The sequence below is a fragment of the Leptodactylus fuscus genome, chromosome 2 (assembly GCF_031893055.1).
Source record: "Leptodactylus fuscus isolate aLepFus1 chromosome 2, aLepFus1.hap2, whole genome shotgun sequence".
In the NCBI taxonomy this organism is placed as follows: Eukaryota; Metazoa; Chordata; class Amphibia; order Anura; family Leptodactylidae; genus Leptodactylus; species Leptodactylus fuscus.
This window is the reverse complement of record NC_134266.1, coordinates 24,827,916-24,848,216: the sequence shown is the minus strand read 5'-3', so window position 1 is coordinate 24,848,216 and position 20,301 is coordinate 24,827,916. Positions and strand designations below refer to the sequence as shown.

The 20,301-nt window shown below is 44.2% G+C and overlaps 1 protein-coding gene across 2 annotated transcripts in view; it reads left to right on the top strand.

The window, feature by feature from the left end:
• The window catches only part of HLCS (holocarboxylase synthetase), a 143,336-nt gene extending 124,282 nt beyond the window's left edge, over positions 1-19,054 (top strand). For both annotated transcript variants that reach the window (XM_075263463.1, XM_075263464.1), the window contains 5 exons: positions 6,046-6,113; positions 9,380-9,540; positions 12,411-12,525; positions 15,638-15,851; positions 18,545-19,054. In XM_075263463.1, coding sequence (XP_075119564.1) covers positions 6,046-6,113; positions 9,380-9,540; positions 12,411-12,525; positions 15,638-15,851; positions 18,545-18,716 — 730 coding nt within the window. In that variant the 3' untranslated portion in view covers positions 18,717-19,054. The remainder of the gene's footprint in view (positions 1-6,045; positions 6,114-9,379; positions 9,541-12,410; positions 12,526-15,637; positions 15,852-18,544) is intronic.
• The last annotated feature ends 1,247 nt before the right edge of the window (positions 19,055-20,301 follow it).

Genomic DNA, 20,301 nt, shown 5'->3' with positions numbered 1-20,301 from the left:
TGCGAACCATGAAAGGGTACAAGCAGTTTATTGTAGCGGCGGCGCGGTGCTGTAATGCCCCAGGAGTTATCTCGCATAGCACATATAAATCTGTCTGCCTCCATTTGTCTCCGTGGTGCATTATCCGCCCCCCTCGTATGTTTTTTACCTCCTTACCGAGTTTCCTCTTGGCCCAGAGGAACATCCACTCAGCTCATTAATATGGCTCAGCAGCCGCTGCCAAATATGTACAAGCATCAAAGATTTCCCAAGATTTTATTTTTTTTCTATATTTTTAGGTTTTATGAAGCCGCGCTCTAGAGGACGATGGTTATAAATGGGAGACTTTTATGTCTGTTTTCACTTAACCCCGTAGCGCTCACTGGCACTTAATTAAAATTCTTCTCTAGAATCAGGTAAAAATGTAGATGGATGTATTTTTGGGGTAGATCCCTGACGCCCCCCGTTGGTCATCACGTGGTTTATTTACATGTTGTTACTATTTATATACAGCCTATGTATCGAGGAATGATTATTCTGAACTTCCCGGTTCGTGAATATAATGCAAGGATTGCAGTTAAGACTGACACTTGCCCAGACAGAGCAGAAACAATGGCGCGCAATAAAGACAAGGATTGAGACAACACTAGTGGGCACTGGAATTACAGCACCACCGTTGTACCCAGCTTTTCTAGACTCCTGAACCCCAATTCTATCCACCTATACAGTCTGCACCCAATACTCCATGACTACATTGATATATTGTTTGTTTGTCTATAGGTGAGATTACTTATCAAACATCTCGGTTACATCTAAAATGAAGCAACATACAAATCACCTAGTATTTTTTAGTGTATACGGTTCATGTGTAACCCTTCATGTCTTCGTGGTAACAGACTACAAACAAACCATGTGTAGTCTTGCCCGCCAGCCATACTCCATTTTTTCTGTCCCCCGTTTCAGGGTAACCTACATTTGGCAACTTTGCCAGAATCGTACACACAGAGAGGAGTATGACTATAGGTTCAGACTACAGGGTGTTTATTTGTAGTCTGTTACCATGGAGACTCATAGCCATACCTCCCAACTTTTGAAAAGTGTGAAAGAGGGACAAAATGTGCGGCGCGTGCAGTGCACCGCTGCAAATTTGGCCACACCCACTTTTATGTTGACCCCGCCCATTCTCATTCATTTTTTCACATGCTCCCACACAGTATAATCCTCCTACAGTCACCCGTAAATTATATGTCCCCCTCTATCTCTCCCCCAGTTTGATATACACCCTTCATCTGCCCCCAGTTTCATGTCCCCCCTCCATCTCTGTCCCCAGATTCATGTCCCCCCATCTCTGCCCCCATATTCATGTCCCCCCATCTCTTCCCCCAGATTCATGTCCCCCCATCTCTTCCCCCAGATTCATGTCCCCCATCTCTGCCCCCAGATTCATGTCCTCTCCATCTCTGCCCCCAGATTCATGTCCTCTCCATCTCTGCCCCCAGTTTCATGTCCCCCCTCCATCTCTGTCCCCAGATTCATGTCTCCACATCTCTGCCCCCAGATTCATGTCCCCCCATCTCTTCCTCCAGATTCATGTCCCCCCATCTCTTCCCCCAGATTCATGTCTCCACATCTCTGCCCCCATATTCATGTCCCCCCATCTCTTCCCCCAGATTCATGTCCCCCCATCTCTTCCCCCAGATTCATGTCCCCCATCTCTGCCCCCAGATTCATGTCCTCTCCATCTCTGCCCCCAGATTCATGTCCTCTCCATCTCTGCCCCCAGTTTCATGTCCCCCCTCCATCTCTGTCCCCAGATTCATGTTTCCACATCTCTGCCCCCAGATTCATGTCCCCCCATCTCTGCCCCCAGATTCATGTCCCCCCATCTCTTCCTCCAGATTCATGTCCCCCCATCTCTTCCCCCAGATTCATGTCTCCACATCTCTGCCCCCAGATTCATGTCCCTCCATCTCTGCCCCCAGATTCATGTCCCTCCATCTCTGCCCCCAGATTCATGTCCCCCCATCTCTGCCCCCATATTCATGTCCCCCCATCTCTGCCCCCAGATTCATGTCCCCCCATCTCTTCTCCCAGATTCATGTCCCTCCATCTCTGCCCCCATATTCATGTCCCCTCCATTTCTGCCCCCAGATTCATGTCCCCACATCTCTGCCCCCAGATTCATGTCCCCCCATCTCTGCCCCCATATTCATGTCCCCCCATCTCTGCCCCCAGATTCATGTCCCTCCATCTCTGCCCCCAGATTCATGTCCCCCCATCTCTGCCCCCATATTCATGTCCCCCCATCTCTGCCCCCAGATTCATGTCCCCCCATCTCTTCCCCCAGATTCATGTCCCTCCATCTCTGCCCCCATATTCATGTCCCCTCCATTTCTGCCCCCATATTCATGTCCCCACATCTCTGCCCCCAGTGTCATGCCGTCCTCTCTTTCATCTGCCCCCAGTTTCACGTTCAACCTCAGTGTACACATTACACTTACCTTCTCCTCACTGCCCCGCCGCTCTCTCCGCGCCTCTCTCTCTCGCACACAGTTGTAGACGCGATGTGACATCATCACATCGCATCTGCACAGCCAGTAGCCTAGAGGACGCGGCAAGGCAAGGAGCTGAACTGTAACAGCTCCTTGCTTTAGCCGCGTATGAAATCGGGACACGTCACCGAAATCGTGAATGTCCCGCGGAAATCGGGACGGTTGGGAGGTATGTCATAGCTGTGCATAGGAACTGTACGTTCTACATGTATAGTTCCTCTGCCGTCCATTGTGTCCCCATGGTAATCCTGCTGTCATACTCCATCTCTCCTTTCCCTTATTTCACAGTAACTAGCGTGTTTGGGTCTCCGTTATTCAGGTCTGCCTACGGACCCTTCAAGGACATTTCTATCTGCCAGTAACTGCGGCCGAGTCTCCATCGGAGATGTGAACTTAGCCTGACACACATTGGACAATTTAGCCAGAATCATAGGACAGACTGGACGGGCTAGGACCACACGAGGTTGGTTTGTAGTCTGTTAACATGGAGACGCATAATGATGCATAGGACCTGGATACACAAATCTGTAAAACATTTTTTAACAAAAATTATTGTCAGCTGCTTCATATTTTATTTCACATACATGAGAGCAATCAAAAAGTGCAAGTGGACATTCCCTTTAAATGTCCCTTTATGTTGCTGTAACGTCCGGGCCGCTCGCTATACTCGCTTTACTCGCTATAGACATTCTTTTAATTACTATTGTCCCAGATTGAATGTTTTGCTGCTAATTCAGGTTCTCGGTTTAATAAACGTCTCCCCCCCCTTCCCCTTAAGGACCTTTTATTCTGTAAAGAGCTATTAGCGTCATGGTTACATGTGTAGGCTATTCATCATGGAGTCTAATGTTAATGTTATTAAAGTCTAATTAGATCTCTCGGGGAAAGACATGGCTTTGAAACCCCAGTTCTCGTTAAACGCCACGTTCTCGTATAGCGGGATCCTGCCGACTTCCTGTGCATTGTGTAACAGATTTCACCTTGTCTTATTATCTTATACTCTCTATTATTCTTGTACTATTATGATATTATTCACGTGTCGTGGCGTTATCCTTTGCCGCCATCTTGTTTTTCTAATCGTCTATTATTACAGCGCCGCCGGCCGCATTCCTGCCAAGTGAAATAAACGCTCTTGTTAAATTCTAAGGATGTAATCATGGAGCGTCCGTAATTTGTTAATGTTTGTTTATTTTTTATTACGCTCCCTTAAGATTTGCATCTCCCGTTTCCCCTAAAGTTTATACTACAATAAACACCAATTTCGGCTCGGGGTAGACGTGTAACTCTGAACCTTGTTTTGGCTGCAGAGATCGGGGGCTGATTTTTAATAGTCATTGGGGGCGAAATGTTTTTGGTTTGTCGGCAACTCAGAAGCAATTCTCAATACAGAGAAAAATTCTGTATCAAACACCATTTTTATGTATAATTAACACTTAAAGGGGATCACTCATCACCTCCACAAACTCCAACTGTTTGCATCCATCAATAGCTGCCGTTTCACTGATTACGGCGCAGTTGGAATTTTTTCTCTAGCCCCTAGGGTTCCCGAGCAATCACCGCTGTTAGTTTCAGCACCCGAAATTCTAATTAGGCTCTCTACTGTCAGGTGGGCAGTCCTTAGCTGAAACAGGAAGACCAGGACCGCCCATCTGACAGTAGAGATATTATTTTGCTTGTTCAGTGCTGAGATTAACAGCACTGATTGCTCAGGAACGGTGAGGGCTAGAGAAAAAAATTCCAACTGTTCCAGAATCAGTGGAACGGCGGATATTGATAGATGCAAAGAGTTGAAGTCAGTGGAAATCCTCTTTAAAGAGGAGCTGTCACCTGTAAATTCTGTAAAATCTTATTTTACAGTTCTGCATTTTGATCTTCCTCTGTTATTCCTCCTGGAAATGCATGAATGTCCCTACACAGTCCAATGCTCCGCGCACTGATTGGTCAGGGGGGAACAGCCAATTTCAAATTAGTCTTTATTTCCAGGAGGGATAAGAGAGGAACAACACATCGCAAAGTTATAAGTATACATGGCCATGTCAGGACAGGTGAGAGGTCCTCTTGGCAAACCTAAAAATCCATATATTAAGTAGAGTGGAGGGTTACAGTGTTAAGCATGGATTTCACGAGTGACAGGGACCTGAAACTGTCCTCTAGGGGGCAGTTTTTAATTCCTAACCCCAGAACCTGTATAGGAAACTTACTGCATTTGCATGAACTGAGTTAATGTTCCTTACACTTGTTCTCTGTGAATTTTCAGCTTTTAGAAGTATAAATGTAACCATTATATATACAAATATAGTTGAGCTGAGTTTGTCAGATGTAGCAGTGCAACCATATCGGTCCTGTGCTCTTACATAGGATTGTGGGTAAACCTACTGCATTTTCTTAAAAGGAGTCTGAAATGCTTCCCAAACCAATAATAGCACCCCGAGGGGCCTTTAATAGGAGCAGACACTTACCTTTGTAAGCACAAACTGATATGCAAATAATCACAAAGGGATATGCAAATAAGCCTGCAAGTGCACTGGAGGCGGGGCCTAATTTAGTAGAAACTTCCTGCAAACAGCTGTGATGCAAACGATGGCTCAATCAAAGGGAGACATTGGGCACTGAGTCCAAAGCAGAGCCAGAGCATTTGCAACTGTGCGTAACCAGATCTGAAAAATCAGGCCCCCCCCCTCCACCCAGTGCACTTGCAGGCTGATTTGCATATCTTTAAAAATATGATTATATCTGCATTGCATTATCAGATATGTTTCTGTGCCTATTATTGATGTGCGAGGCATTTTGGAACCAATAGACTACATTTAAAGGGGACCTTTCACCACCTCCACCAAATCCAACGCTTTATATCCTTCAGTAGGTGGCGCTCCACTGATTCTGACACAATTGGAATTTTTTCTCTATCCCCCACCATTCCTGAGTAATCAGTGCTTTCAGTTTCAGGACTCAATATCATAAGTAATCTCTTTAGCATCAGGTGGGCGGTCCTTGGTTTGAGTAGATAGTCTAGGACCACCCACCTTACAGTAGAGAGCTTAAATGGCTACTTAAACTAACAGAAATGATTGCTCAGGAATGGTGGGGGCTAGAGAAAAAATTCTAATTGCGCCAGAATCAGTGGGGGAGGAACATCTATTAAGGGATGCAAAGAGGTGGAAGTGGTGAAAGATCCCCTCCAACTACATGATATTGTAACTAAGTAGAGTAGAATGACAAGTATGGCTTTACAGATGTAGCAGAGCTGAGTTTGCTAATGTGATACTGCAGCTGGTTTTGTCATTTCAAGTAGCTGATGGTGATATCCCATTGTGCAGAAATGAAACCTGACAAGTCCAGCTCTGCTACATCTGTACATCTGATCTGTATCTGTACATTTATACCAGGATGACTTCTTCGGGAGAGAAAAATGATTCTTGCAAAGTGATGCGGACGGCTCATTTCACACTTAATTACCTTTTATTTGTCGCCGCTTCCTGTGCTAACTGACCGCTTACTTTCCCATCACTTTCAGGCTGATGTTTCACGAACCAAAGGAAATGGGGTTAATCGCTATTGCAACGCGGCAGACTCAAGGCAAAGGTCAGGGGACGTCTTTCAATTTAAGAAAACACTCGGCAGAGTTACTGGTTAAACCCGGAGGCCGCTGACTTTTCTGTCATTTCTTTGTATTTGCTTTTTTAGCTTTGCAAAAATTCCAATTTTTATATTTTTTGTAATTGTTAATATTTAATCCTAATTTAGGCTGTATTCACACAGAGTAACGCCAGGCGTTTTTTGTGTGTTTTTTGCACATAGCGCGGCGTTAACGCTGCGTATACGCGGCGTAAACGCGGCGCTATGTGCAAAAAACACACAAAAAACGCCTGGCGTTACTCTGTGTGAATACAGCCTTACTGTTTTCTTGTATTAACTCTTTCCTGTATGAGAAGAATTCTGGTAGGGTTCTGTTCACATTGCATTGATCAGTGTATTGTCCCACAGTATATAATGACTGACACTATATATTGCGCCCCTATGGGAACTATATTGGCATCCATTGGTCTTATATATGTTGTATATGCCTGTCTTTCACTGTATTGGAGAGTGTAGCTTGCAGCAGTTTACTGTCTAGTTGATGTCCGCAGTAATATATTGATGAAAAAACTGGAAGTGTGAACAGAACTGACTTTTGGGCAAATTTACAATCCAGATTTTGGATAGTTAAGAGAATGATAGAGACATTGATTTAATTTAATGCAGCTTCCCAATTAATTCAAATGAGCTGCAATACCAGACACAGCCAGTGGATAAGAGTGGCGCTTTTCAGTGAAAACTGCACAATAATTTTAAGTAACAAATTATAGCACTAGGATATACCATCACTTCATGATCATGGGGTACAATCTCCAGGACCCCACTGATCCTGAGAGTGAAGATGCCCAGAGGTCGTTCCCTCACCCATCATGAAGTATGGGTGCCGACTCTCTTGGAAACTGTGAGAAAGTTGCAAGAAAAGGGGTGTCCACCTGGAAGAGCAGGTAAATCTTCTGGACCATCATGGCTAATGATCTCCCTGCAGATAGATAAGTTAATGTCACCAGAACCAGCATATCACCCCATCCCTGCAGATAGATAGGTTAGTGTCACCAGAACCAGCATATCACCCCAGCCCTGCAGATAGATAGGTTAGTGTCACCAGAACCAGCATATCACCCCAGCCCTGCAGATAGATAGGTTAGTGTCACCAGAACCAGCATATCACCCCAGCCCTGCAGATAGATAGGTTAGTGTCACCAGACCCAGCATATCCCCCCAGCCCTGCAGATAGATAGGTTAGTGTCACCAGAACCAGCATATCACCCCAGTCCTGCAGATAGATAGGTTACTGTCACCAGACCCAGCACATCACCCCAGCCCTGCAGATAGATAGGTTACTGTCACCAGAACCAGCATATCACCCCAGCCCTGCAGATAGATAGGTTAGTGTCACCAGACCCAGCATATCCCCCCAGCCCTGCAGATAGATAGGTTAGTGTCACCAGAACCAGCATATCACCCCAGCCCTGCAGATAGATAGGTTAGTGTCACCAGAACCAGCATATCACCCCAGCCCTGCAGATAGATAGGTTAGTGTCACCAGAACCAGCATATCACCCCAGCCCTGCAGATAGATAGGTTACTGTCACCAGAACCAGCATATCACCCCAGCCCTGCAGATAGATAGGTTAGTGTCACCAGACCCAGCATATCCCCCCAGCCCTGCAGATAGATAGGTTAGTGTCACCAGAACCAGCATATCACCCCAGCCCTGCAGATAGATAGGTTAGTGTCACCAGAACCAGCATATCACCCCAGCACTGCAGATAGATAGGTTAGTGTCACCAGACCCAGCATATCACCCCAGCCCTGCAGATAGATAGGTTACTGTCACCAGAACCAGCATATCACCCCAGCCCTGCAGATAGATAGGTTACTGTCACCAGTACCAGCATATCACCCCAGTCCTGCAGATAGATAGGTTACTGTCACCAGAACCAGCATATCACCCCAGCCCTGCAGATAGATAGGTTAGTGTCACCAGAACCAGCATATCACCCCAGTCCTGCAGATAGATAGGTTACTGTCACCAGAACCAGCATATCACCCCAGCCCTGCAGATAGATAGGTTAGTGTCACCAGAACCAGTATATCACCCAGCCCTGCAGATAGATAGGTTAGTGTCACTAGAATCTGCAGGGTGGAGGTGATATGCCTGGATCTGGTGACATTCCCTTTAACAATATATATTCATTGTGCAGTCTGAAATGTAATGTCTAGCAGTTTTAGGTATAGTCTCAGGGTCAGCCGGTTTTCCCTCTACACTTTCACTCAATTCCCCTTTTTACTGCCGTTCTTGAGACATATGAAGGATTTCACTTGACCCGGAGGGCTGTTTATGATGTCACGGATCATGGCCTGTCACACCTAATGATTCATGATACACCAGTTCCTTGTGATGTCATAGTCTATTCTCATGAATGGTGGTTTGTAGCCCCAGATCTCGTCCCTCACTGTCCTTAATAGAGAAAGTCATTGCGTGTTCACCTCTCATGGAAGAATGGTTCAGTCTGAAAACATCACATAAAATAAGGGCGTCAATACGAAATCTATAAGGGGGCCCCAGCTGCCATAGTAGAGGGAACATTGGGTCACCTTGGGCACTTCTATCTGGGTGTAAGTCCTAAATTTACACCCCTTATAGCTCCACCCTTGCATAGACATTATAATACAGTATAAGGTACGGTAATATGATAATAATATGGTAAAAATTTTCACTTATAGAAATGTTATGTTTATCTGAAAACAATCCAACCCATCACGTCTCAGGGCTGAGAAGAGAATAGACATTTTCTTTACTGTCATCCAGTTGAAGCAAACTCAGGGGTGTAGAGACATATTCCCCTATCCCTGGCACCCCATCATTGATCCCCCCACCCTTTCCCCTCATGTGCCAGGATTTATAGGCTGGAAGCCATGACCACTGAGATGTTGATATATACTACTTAATACTTGAGTTGTCTTGTGAGCCTCAAGGCTTCCGGCATTGGGAGGGAAATGGGATTGGGACTGGACAATGGACTGGCAATCTGTGGTTGCTCCAAATAGTTGACGGCCCCTGTAAAGTAATACTGTCATGAGAGGTATCTTGCTGGGGCTGTAGTCAACTGGGTGTAGTCCACTCCCTTGTGCTATCCAGTTGGATACCAACTACACTACTGACCTTCTAAGGATGTGTAATTGAGTAATTTTACCTTTCGATACAGATTACTGTACATGTTAATACTGAAATTCTGTGACTTGTAATTGTGTTTAGTTTTTGTTTGCAGGTCGGGGTGGGAACGTCTGGCTCAGCCCCAAAGGATGCGCCTTAATGACATTGCTTGTCTCCATTCCTCTGTCATCTCCGCTGGGGCAGAGGATCGCCTTTGTGCAGCACCTGATGTCCATGGCCGTTGTAGAAGCCGTGAGGACGCTCCCTGGATATGAGGTATCAACACAAGTACATGGGCCTGTTGTCCTCCATGGCATAAGTCCTGGTTGCATCTTGCCTCTTCCCTCCTGGTCTGCCCACTGGATAGCAGCAGGGACAGACACATACCTCCTAATCTAGCCCTGTGCCCTTCCCTCACCAAGCCTGTAGAACTTTTTGCTCTTGAACACTTCACCCTTGATGTGGGTCCGGTTGCTTGGGTCGCGCTCCCTCTTCATCGCTGATACACCTGTCAGGTCTCATATTCTAGTGCCACAAAAAGTCCCACATTCAGGACACACAGACTCACCCTGAATTGTCTTACTGCCCCTCCAATGTCACCAATGTTGGGTTCTTCTTGGGTTACCACTGGATATCTGCTAAGAGGAGGAGATGCACAATTGCATATGGATAGAGTGGTGACTTCCAGTGTAATGGGGTTGGGACCACCCAGACCCCCAAATCTTGTCACACTACCTTTCCAGGTGATGGTAACGATAAGGCAACATGGTGTCCCTGCTTCCATCAGACTCCGAGAACTAGCTGGGGGTCAAGGAGAAGAGTAGAGTCTTCTTTTGAGCAGGTCGAGGAGAGTAGTTGAAGAGCCTTTCTTTTTGTTTTTTTGCGGGGCTCTAGTAGACTAGAGTATTTTTATATGGGGTTCTAGGAGAGTCAAAGAGATTTTTTTGTTGGGGTCAAAGAATGGAGTAGAAGACATTTTTTCCATGGGTGACAGAGAAGAATAGACAAGGTTTTTTACCTAAATGTGCAATGGGATCAGTACGGCAGGTGGGAAGGGGGATTATGGCCCCATATGGACTGCGGGATCGGTGATCAGTACAACATCTATAGTCGCCTCCTGAGCTGATCACTGCTAAGGTTATGGTCAGATGACCCTCTTATCAAAAAATGGTGGAGAACCTTTTTAGGTTTTCATAAAATGTCCTTACCTCCGAGCCGGCTATACGCATCCCTCCTTATAATGACGGTGTGATAAGCGGCAAGCTCTGAATTACCTGGCGGTGTTTTACGTACAGAAGGTTAACTGCGTTTATTGAAGGTGTCAGTCGGCTTCGTCACCTCGTAGCTCATTCGGCGGCTCTTGCCGTGTTCTTCTAACTGTAAACCTTTGCTTTTTCTTCAGGGGGGCTTTTTTTTTTAGCGCCAGCATATGTTTCCCATATTCCTTAAAACCAATGACTTCCGCACATTTACACTATGTCTTTTTATATACTTCACGTCTCTCCTTCCAGCCCGCCGTCCTTCGCTGGATCAGATCTTCATGCCTTGCGTCCATTTATCAGACCAGGACTTAGGGTAGACAGAAGGGTGAAGTATTGGGCCAGTCATGGCTGATTTCTCCAGCATCGCTCCCTTCTCAATCCATTTACCTTTACGCGGCGGTTCTGTAATCCGGCGCGTCAGTCGCTGCCTCCTGCTGTTGTTCTCAAACCTCAAACATTTTTCCCTTTAAATCTTTCTAAGCCTTATGGGGCACATATCAACGTCTCGCCCCGTAGGGAGCTCGCTATGAAACGTTAGCAGGCCGGCCGCTAAATGTAAGCAGATGGACGTGCTTTGAAGAATGCCACAGTCGTACAGACTCGCCGAAAGAACAGAAAAAGCTCCGTTGTGCTTCACCTTTCCAATATAAGCAAGGGGAGAAGTAAGCCGGGACTTTACAACCGGCGCTGGGCCTTGGTGATTGAAGGATTTTCTGGGAAGCCATAGATTCTTCTTCTGGGTCTGCTTTAATACAGAAGGCGGACATTTAAAAAAATAATAATAATAATAATGTAGCAGAGCCAAACTGGGCATTTTTGACCTTGAGGATACAGCAATTTGGGGGTCACTTTTTAATAATCTTTTGAGGGTTGTTTTTTTTTTTTTTTTTTTTGGCGACCAGTGACATTATGTTATGGTACATAAGATATGCCGAAAATATTTTATGGAATGGGAAAAAAAAAATCCATTCTTCAAATTTTTTATGTTTTTATGCCATTTACTAGTTTATAGTAGTATGTTGCTACTTTTGCTTACTTAAAAAAAAAAAAAAAAAAAAAAAAAAAATTGCTACACCTTATTTTTTATTTTTTTTGTAGATTTTATTATTAACATATTGAGTTCCACATCACTTATTCATTAACTTTTTCTCTTGTCTTGGGGAAAGGAGCTTTCAAAAATTTCTACGCCACCATTGTTTTCCCGTTTTATTTTTTTGCACGCTAAGTTATAACCCTAACAATGTTAGGGCCCTTTCACACAGAGTATACGCTGGCTGATTTTGAACGTGTAAACGTTCCGAATCAGCGGCGTTTAAAACAGATCCCATTGCTTTCTATGGGAGCCAGCATAGGTGCGCTCCCCATAGAAATGAATAGGCTGCTTTTTTCCATTCATTTCTATAGGGAGCGCACGTATGCCGGCTCCCATAGAAAGCAATGAGATCAGTTTTGAACGCCGCTGATTCGGAACGTTTACACGTTATCAGCCAGCATATATTCCGTGTGAAGGGGCCCTTAGGGTTATAGTACAGGTTCTGGTTGTGGCAATACTAGTTATATTTATTGCATTTTTATTCCCTTCATCTGGTAAAAGAAGAATTTTGGAGGCTTTTTTTAAAATTAATATGTTTGAACATGTTATAAAAATTATTTTAGCCCCAGTAGTTGACTTACCATGTGATCACTTGATCAATATGCCAATACAAAGCGATAGCTATGCACTGCAGTATAAAACTAACAGGGAACCTATTAAGCCCTGTCTGTGACCTGATCATATTGAAGCCCCCCTTCTGTTGTTGTGTTCGGTTACTGCTGTATGCGCTGCGGCACTTATCTCTTTATCTGAGCCTAAAGTTCTGCTTTTCTTTTATTGCTCCTTTACAGGATATTGAACTAAAGGTGAAGTGGCCAAATGATATTTATTACGGTAATGTGATGAAGCTCGGAGGGGTCCTGGTGAACTCGACACTCATGGGAAATACATTTCATATATTGATCGGTATGGAATACCTCGCTTAGCATTGTGTCACCCTGTGCTCTCTATATACAGGTTCTTATATATAAGGTCTATAAGTGTTACATCAGGGTATTAAAAATAATAATTTTACGTTATTACTGTGCCAAGTTAGAGATGAAAAATACAGGCCCACTGTGAGCTGCTTTCCAAGGTTCACCACCTCCAACAACTCCAGCTCTTTGCCTCATTTAATAGGAGTCGCTCTACTGATTCTGGAGCCGTTGGAATTTTTTCTCTAGCCCCCACCATTCTTGAGAAATCAGCTCTGTCAGTTTTGGTTCCTTAGAAACTGTTTAGGCTGTGCACTGCCTTGGACAGCGTTACGCCCCCTTACTGCTCCTGTCTAACACTGGCCATCTGATAACACAGAGCCTAATTGGCATAACAGGCACCAAAAATATCAGCACTGATTGCTCAGGAAGGGTGGGGGCTAGAGAAAAAAAATCCAACTGTGCCAGAATGGAATGGCCCCTATTAAAGGATTCAAAGAGCAGAAGTTGGTGAAAGATCAACTTTAAGGTTGTCAAAGGGTCATGCTGAGGATACCGTCCTGCTGCCTATACACAAAACTGATCACATTTCATCTAATTTGTAAAAAAAGTAGTAACAAAGATAGTCATTTGCCTAATAAAAAATACTTAAAAAAAATTCTGCACACAGCTTATCATATCACATCTTCCTGAAGCTCTGAAAGCATGACATCATAGCTAAAGTTACACTTGAATTCTTAGGATTTGATAGAGTTAGCCTTGAAAGAAGTTCTCAAATTTAGAAACTCAATTTCTGTGTTAATAGTGAGGGCCCTCGGTTTAGGATCCTTATTTCTTGGCCCGATTGGTTGCAAAGAGTGTCTCTAACTCTGGAGGACCTATCACGTCCTGCAATACACAGATAACACATACATTTCAATAAAGACAATGTATTACTTAATTTCTCCTGTGGGGGCACTGCAGGAAAGTTGGCCACTTGGTTCCTAAACAAATTATAACTGATTGCTTGGGGACACTGTGTGATTGACTTGTTGTCATTTCACCACTCATGCAAAATGCACATTTTCCTATACCCTATTTTCTAAGTTAATAAAGGGGAGGGGGGTTCTCTGTTCAGAATACTCATCTCATGGCCAGAATGGAAAACAATTACAAAGAGTGGCTTTTACTCTGGAGGACCTCCCAAGGTCCTGCATTACACACACAACTGGTTGCTTTCGATAGACACCATGTAATACTTCATTTCTCCTGCGGGGGCACTGCAGGGAAATGAATCACCTACAGTCCTATGAAAAAGTTTGGGCACCCCTATTAATCTTAATCATTTTTAGTTCTAAATATTTTGGTGTTTGCAGCAGCCATTTCAGTTTGATATATCTAATAACTGATGGACACAGTAATATTTCAGGATTGAAATGAGGTTTATTGTACTAACAGAAAATGCGCAATATGCATTAAACCAAAATTTGACCGGTGCAAAAATATGGGCACCTCAACAGAAAAGTGACATTAATATTTAGTAGATCCTCCTTTTGCAAAGATAACAGCCTCTAGTCGCTTCCTGTAGCTTTTAATCAGTTCCTGGATCCTGGATGAAGGGATTTTGGACCATTTCTTTCTACAAAACAATTCAAGTTCAGTTAAGTTTGATGGTCGCCGAACATGGACAGCCCGCTCTCAAATGATCTGAAAACAAAGATTGTTCAACATAGTTGTTCAGGGGAAGGATACAAAACATTGTCTCAGAGATTTAACCTGTCAGTTTCCACTGTGAGGAACATAGTAAGGAAATGGAAGACCACAGGGACAGTTCTTGTTAAGCCCAGAAGTGGCAGGCCAAGAAAAATATCAGAAAGGCAGAGAAGAAGAATGGTGAGAACAGTCAAGGACAATCCACAGACCACCTCCAAAGAGCTGCAGCATCATCTTGCTGCAGATGGTGTCACTGTGCATCGGTCAGCAATACAGCGCACTTTGCACAAATAGAAGCTGTATGGGAGAGTGATGAGAAAGAAGCCGTTTCTGCACGTACGCCACAAATAGAGTTGCCTGAGGTATGAAAAAGCACATTTGGACAAGGCAGCTTCATTTTGGAAACAAAAATTGAGTTGTTTGGTTATAAAAAAAGGCGTTATGCATGGCGTCCAAAAAGAAACAGCATTCCAAGAAAAACACATGCTACCCACTGTAAAATTTGGTGGAGGTTCCATCATGCTTTGGGGCTGTGTGGCCAATGCCGGCATCGGGAATCTTGTTAAAGTTGAGGGTCGCATGGATTCCACTCAGTATCAGCAGATTCTTGAGAATAATGTTCAAGAATCAGTGACGAAGTTGAAGTTACGCCGGGGATGGATATTTCAGCAAGACAATGATCCAAAACACCGCTCCAAATCCTCAGGCATTCATGCTGAGGAACAATTACAATGTTCTGGAATGGCCATCCCAGTCCCCAGACCTGAATATCATTGAACATCTGTGGGATGATTTGAAGCGGGCTGTCCATGCTCGGCGACCATCTAACTTAACTGAACTGGAATTGTTTGTCCAAAATACCTTTATCCAGGATCCAGGAACTGATTAAAAGCTACAGGAAGCGACTAGAGGCTGTTATCTTTGCAAAAGGAGGATCTACTAAATATTAATGTCACTTTTCTGTTGAGGTGCCCATACTTTTGCACCGGTCAAATTTTGGTTTAATGCATATTGCGCATTTTCTGTTAGTACAATAAACCTCATTTCAATCCTGAAATATTACTGTGTCCATCAGTTATTAGATATATCAAACTGAAATGGCTGTTGCAAACACCAAAATATTTAGAACTAAAAATGATTAAGATTAATAGGGGTGCCCAAACTTTTTCATAGGACTGTATTTCTTGGTTCCTCCAAAGATTACAGCTGATTGCTTAATGATACTTTGTGAACGATTTTTCGCCCTCTCATCCCTCATACAAGATGGATATACTGGAAGCCTTCAAAACGTATCAGTTCCGCCAGCCGGTTCACGCCAGCCGTTATCGTTGCGATACGACCTGTTTACCTTTGCTGTATGGTGCAAGGTTATAATGCATTCATATATGTATTTTTTTTGTCTTTTCTGCTAGGTTGTGGGTTCAACGTCACGAACAGTAACCCAACAATCTGCATCAATGATCTCATCTACGAGCACAACAAGAGATATAAAACAAATATTGATCCGCTCAGGGTGGATACATTGATAGCGCGGTCGGTGACCGCTCTGGAGAGGCTCATTCATGTATTTCAGAAGGAAGGACCCAATGGTATTCTGCCCACCTATTACAAATATTGGGTGCACAGGTGAGTGTGACAAACATTGTTCAGGGCCCCTTTGTTTTAGGTGGGGCCAAAGTTCACTGGCGTGAAGAAATATCTAGATATCTTATCGTAGACTTGGCCTGTTCTTTGGTCTGGGATTATGCACTGCTTATTCAGAATTATACAGGTGTCACTCATATTTCCCGCATCCATCATCAAGATAAGGTGCATTGTCCATGATTGACGGGCAAACAAGGCCCTCTCCTTTATCATTGGCACGTCAAGCAGCAAGGCGGCCATTATCAGTTTATATTTACCATAAACAAGTTCCAAGAACGTGAAGAACATGGTCCATACAAAAAATTTTGTGCTATTTTTGGGTTTGACCATCATGGCGCTCTTTATTCAGACTAAGGACTTTATTTCTGGGGGACATGGCTACCAGGACCATTACTCATCTCATCTACTATCATAGAGAACCACTTGATAGGGGCAGAGCTGCTTCAGGCGTAGTCCATCTCGATTGCTTCTGGATCTTCTGATCAGATTGGGTTTGGGATTGTGGGGCCTGACAAACCCTTTAAAGAGGTTGCGAAAGATTAGAAACGCATGACTGCTTTCTTCTATGAACAGCGCCACACCTGTTCACAGCTCAGCCTCATTCACTTGAATGGAGCTGGACTATAGTACCAGACAAAACCCATTGACACTTGACGTAGTCCCGTATACTCCTATACTATAATAAAATCTATCGTGACATGGGACTTCCGGTTATTCACACCATTTACAGATCTTCCACTCCGGCTGATTAAGTCGCCAGGTTCAAGTTCCCCTTATGGGATTGGAAAAAGGTAAAAAAAAAAAAAAAATTAAACTTTAAAAATAAAAAAAGAATTAATAAAAAGTTTTTAAAAATTCACATTTATAAAAAACACATCAATAAAAAATAAACAAACATGTTAGGTCTCCCTAAAGTCGCTTTCCCCAAAAAAATTGCAATAAAAAGTGATCAGAGAGTCACAAACCAAACATTGGGACCAATAAAAACTAAAACTTGTCCTGCAAATAAAGAGCCCTGACATAATTATAGGCATCAGAATATGGAGACGCCAGGAAAAGCCTTCATTTTCAAAAAGTGACTTTTTATTCGTAAAAATCTAAAAAAACCAATATAAATCTGGTATCACCGTCATCGTAATGACCCCCTGGACAAAGCTGCCAGGACATGTATCATGCAGAGTGAACGCAGAGTTAATAAGGTTGAATAAAGACTCAAGCTCATAAAACCCAACCTATAATCCTACAGTGTTGATCCAGAAGAAGGCAAAAACCCTACGAGGTGGACACCTGGCTTTGCGCCCATTTGGTTCCCATAGGTTTGGTCTGGAGATACATGGTTGGCTCATATACTATAGTGAGTCAACACCCTTTAAGTCTCTCTGATGCTGGGTTCACACCTGCGTTCAGCACTCCGTTCTGTGGTTTCCGTCTTCTACTTGCAAGAAGACGGAAACCACAGACCGGGTCCGGCCGTAAGCGGTGGTGAGCGTTTTATGCTCTCCGCCGCGAAACCGTTTTTTTAAATCCAGACACAGAGTACTGCATGTCCGACTCTGTGTCCAGATTATAAAACCCGGTTTCGCGGCGGAGAGCATAAAACGCTCACCGCCGGACAGCTTTCTCACCCATTCAAATGAATGGGTGAGAAAGACTCCTGCAGGTTTCCGTCTCCTGCCTCTGTTTTATGCAGGAAACTGAAACCTGAAGTACGGAGAGCAGAACACAGATGTGAACAAGCCCTTACAGGATCTTGGTTAGTTTGGTGAATCATAGGTACCAGGTCCAGTGTGACGTTGCAGGTTCTCTCTTATACTTATTGTGTATCAGCAGAGCAATCTAATAATAGAGGGCCATATACAACTTCCAGCCTCATTTGTTGGGGGTTCTTTGATGGTTATCACCCATAGGGTGTCTTCACATCTGCATCTTGTTCTGATCAAGATGGATCTGTTCTATGACAGACCACAGTAGATCCTGAGGGTCCCTATTGATTATAGGGACCCCCCCTCCTTGTTTTCTCCTTGACGTCATTGGATATTCTAGACACTACTTGCCATTATGTAGAAACTATACTGTCACACTATATACAAGGATCACAAGGCCTAGACCAGGGGTGCTCACACTTTGTCAGCATATGAGCTACTTTATAACATTACCAAGGTGTGTCTCTGGGCGGGGCCGGGCATGTGGGTGGGGTCGGGCGGATCATGAGAGCAGGAGACGACGGCGTTCTGTGGCCGCCCAGGGATCCCCGGTGTCTGCTTGTTCACAGCGCAGGCTGCTGCTAGAGTTATCTCTAGACACTGGCAGGCTGGGGCTGCGGCAGCCCCAGCCTGCCAGTGTCCGTAGATCACTCTCAGCCTGCGCTGTGAACAAGCAGCACCCTGGCCCCCTCCATCCTTAAGAGCGGCCTGCAAGTGTCCGGAGTGCTTGTTCACAGTGCAGGCTGAGAGTCGACTCTCAGCCTGCACTGTGAACAAGCAGACACCAGGTATCCCTGGCTGCATTCCGTGTTCGACTCATACGTCCATTGCGATGGACCGGTAGATCGCGATCGACATATTGGGCACCCCTGGCCTAGACAGTCTCCTGACAAATAACACATCCACGATAATGCGTTGTCTTGATTTAACCCTTTCACTCCATCGTTCTCGTCCGTTTCTTATGTCTTTCAGTGGGCAGCAGATTCGTCTCGGCGGTGAGGACGGCCCTCTAGCCTGGATTGTTGGAGTCGACGACTCCGGGTTTCTCCAAATTCTCCAAGAAGGGAAAGATATTGTCACTGTCCATCCTGACGGCAACTCCTTTGACATGATCAGAAACTTGATTATACCAAAGCACTCGTAACCCGGCCACAGGAGCGCGGCAGGTTTTACCTAAATGTAGACATTCCCAGAATCGGTGGCCGGCGGTGGTCGCTGTCTGACATAGATATATTTTGTAATACCACATGGGTGGTCTTAGGGTTTCTCTTCTGTTTGGATGTGTTACTCCGCTCTTAGATTTACTGTATTGCACATCTATAGGACAGCTCGATGGAAATCCTGTATATTCTTACATGGGGGATGGTAGTGGGACGGACTCGCTTAGGGACTTGTTTACAGATTTTTGGGGGTTTGGATGCGTTCACTTAAAATTGTAGTTAAGATGCAAATAAAGGAAAATTATTCCAGTGGTTCTCCTTGAGGAAATGTCCATATACTTATTATATATTGTAGAATACAGATTATAGGGGTCGTCTGGATTCCTTAAAATGGGGCAAAAGTTTTGCAACTATTTTTGTTTTATTGCTCCAATGCGTATAAAATGAGAAACAAAGCAACTTAGTCCTTAGTGTGTAAAGGGACCCTGACTAGTGAACAAGTGGAGACTATTTTAACCAATCTAGACAATGCTCTGTGAGTGCAAAACTGCCTGCAATCCAGACTGATATATTGTATCAAACTAGCAGAGAGATGAAGAGGTCACAGAGCATTGTCTAGACCGGAGATAGTTGTCTCCACTTGTATACACTCTATTCTAGACAATTCTTTATGAGTTATTCGCATCAGCAGCACCTGCACAAATGTCTCCATTTAGCTCACAGAGCATTGTATACACTGGATACAGCTGTATCTACTTTCCCTGTACATTTCTAGTCCTGCTTAAAGCTCACAAGTGGAGAAATTTGTATCCACTCTAGACAATGCTCTGTGAGCTCAAAACATCATTAGCAGCTGCATAAATCGCTCTCCTAGTTTGTTACAATGTATCAATCTGGAGTTTAGGCTGTTTGGGTCACAGAGCATTGTCTAGACTGGATACAATTGTGACTACTTCTGCTGTATATAGCTAGTCCTGCTCTCAGCTGAGAGGTGTATCCAGTCTAGACAATGCTCTGTGAGCCAAACAGCCTCAATCTCAGACTGATACATTGTAGCAAACTAAGAGAGAGATTTGTGCAGTTGATTCTTCACCATTTTCAAGATCTTCGTTTGCAGTCAGTGATTACTTGTGTACATAGCTGAGAAGTACAGTATATATACGATTGTCAGACAGTCAAGACAACGCTCTGTGAGCTCCGGATTATACATTATACCAAAATAGTATAGCGATTAGTGCAGTGGTCGCTGAGGTGTTTAGCTCACAGAGCATTGTCTTGAGTGGATACAATTGTAACCACTTCTATACACAGCTAATCCTGCTCTCAACTGAGAATTGGAGACAATTACATCCAGTCAAAACAATGCTCTGTGAGCTAGAAAAGGCAAACTGATCTACTGTAGCAAACAGATGAGTGCAGCTTCTGCTGCTGTGTTTATCTCACAGAGCATTGTCCTACATATAACTAGCCCTGTATCCATTGTATCCAATCTAGACAATGCTCTGCGAGCTAAACACATCAGCAGCAGCTGCACAGATCTCTCTACCATGTTGCTATAATGTATCAGCC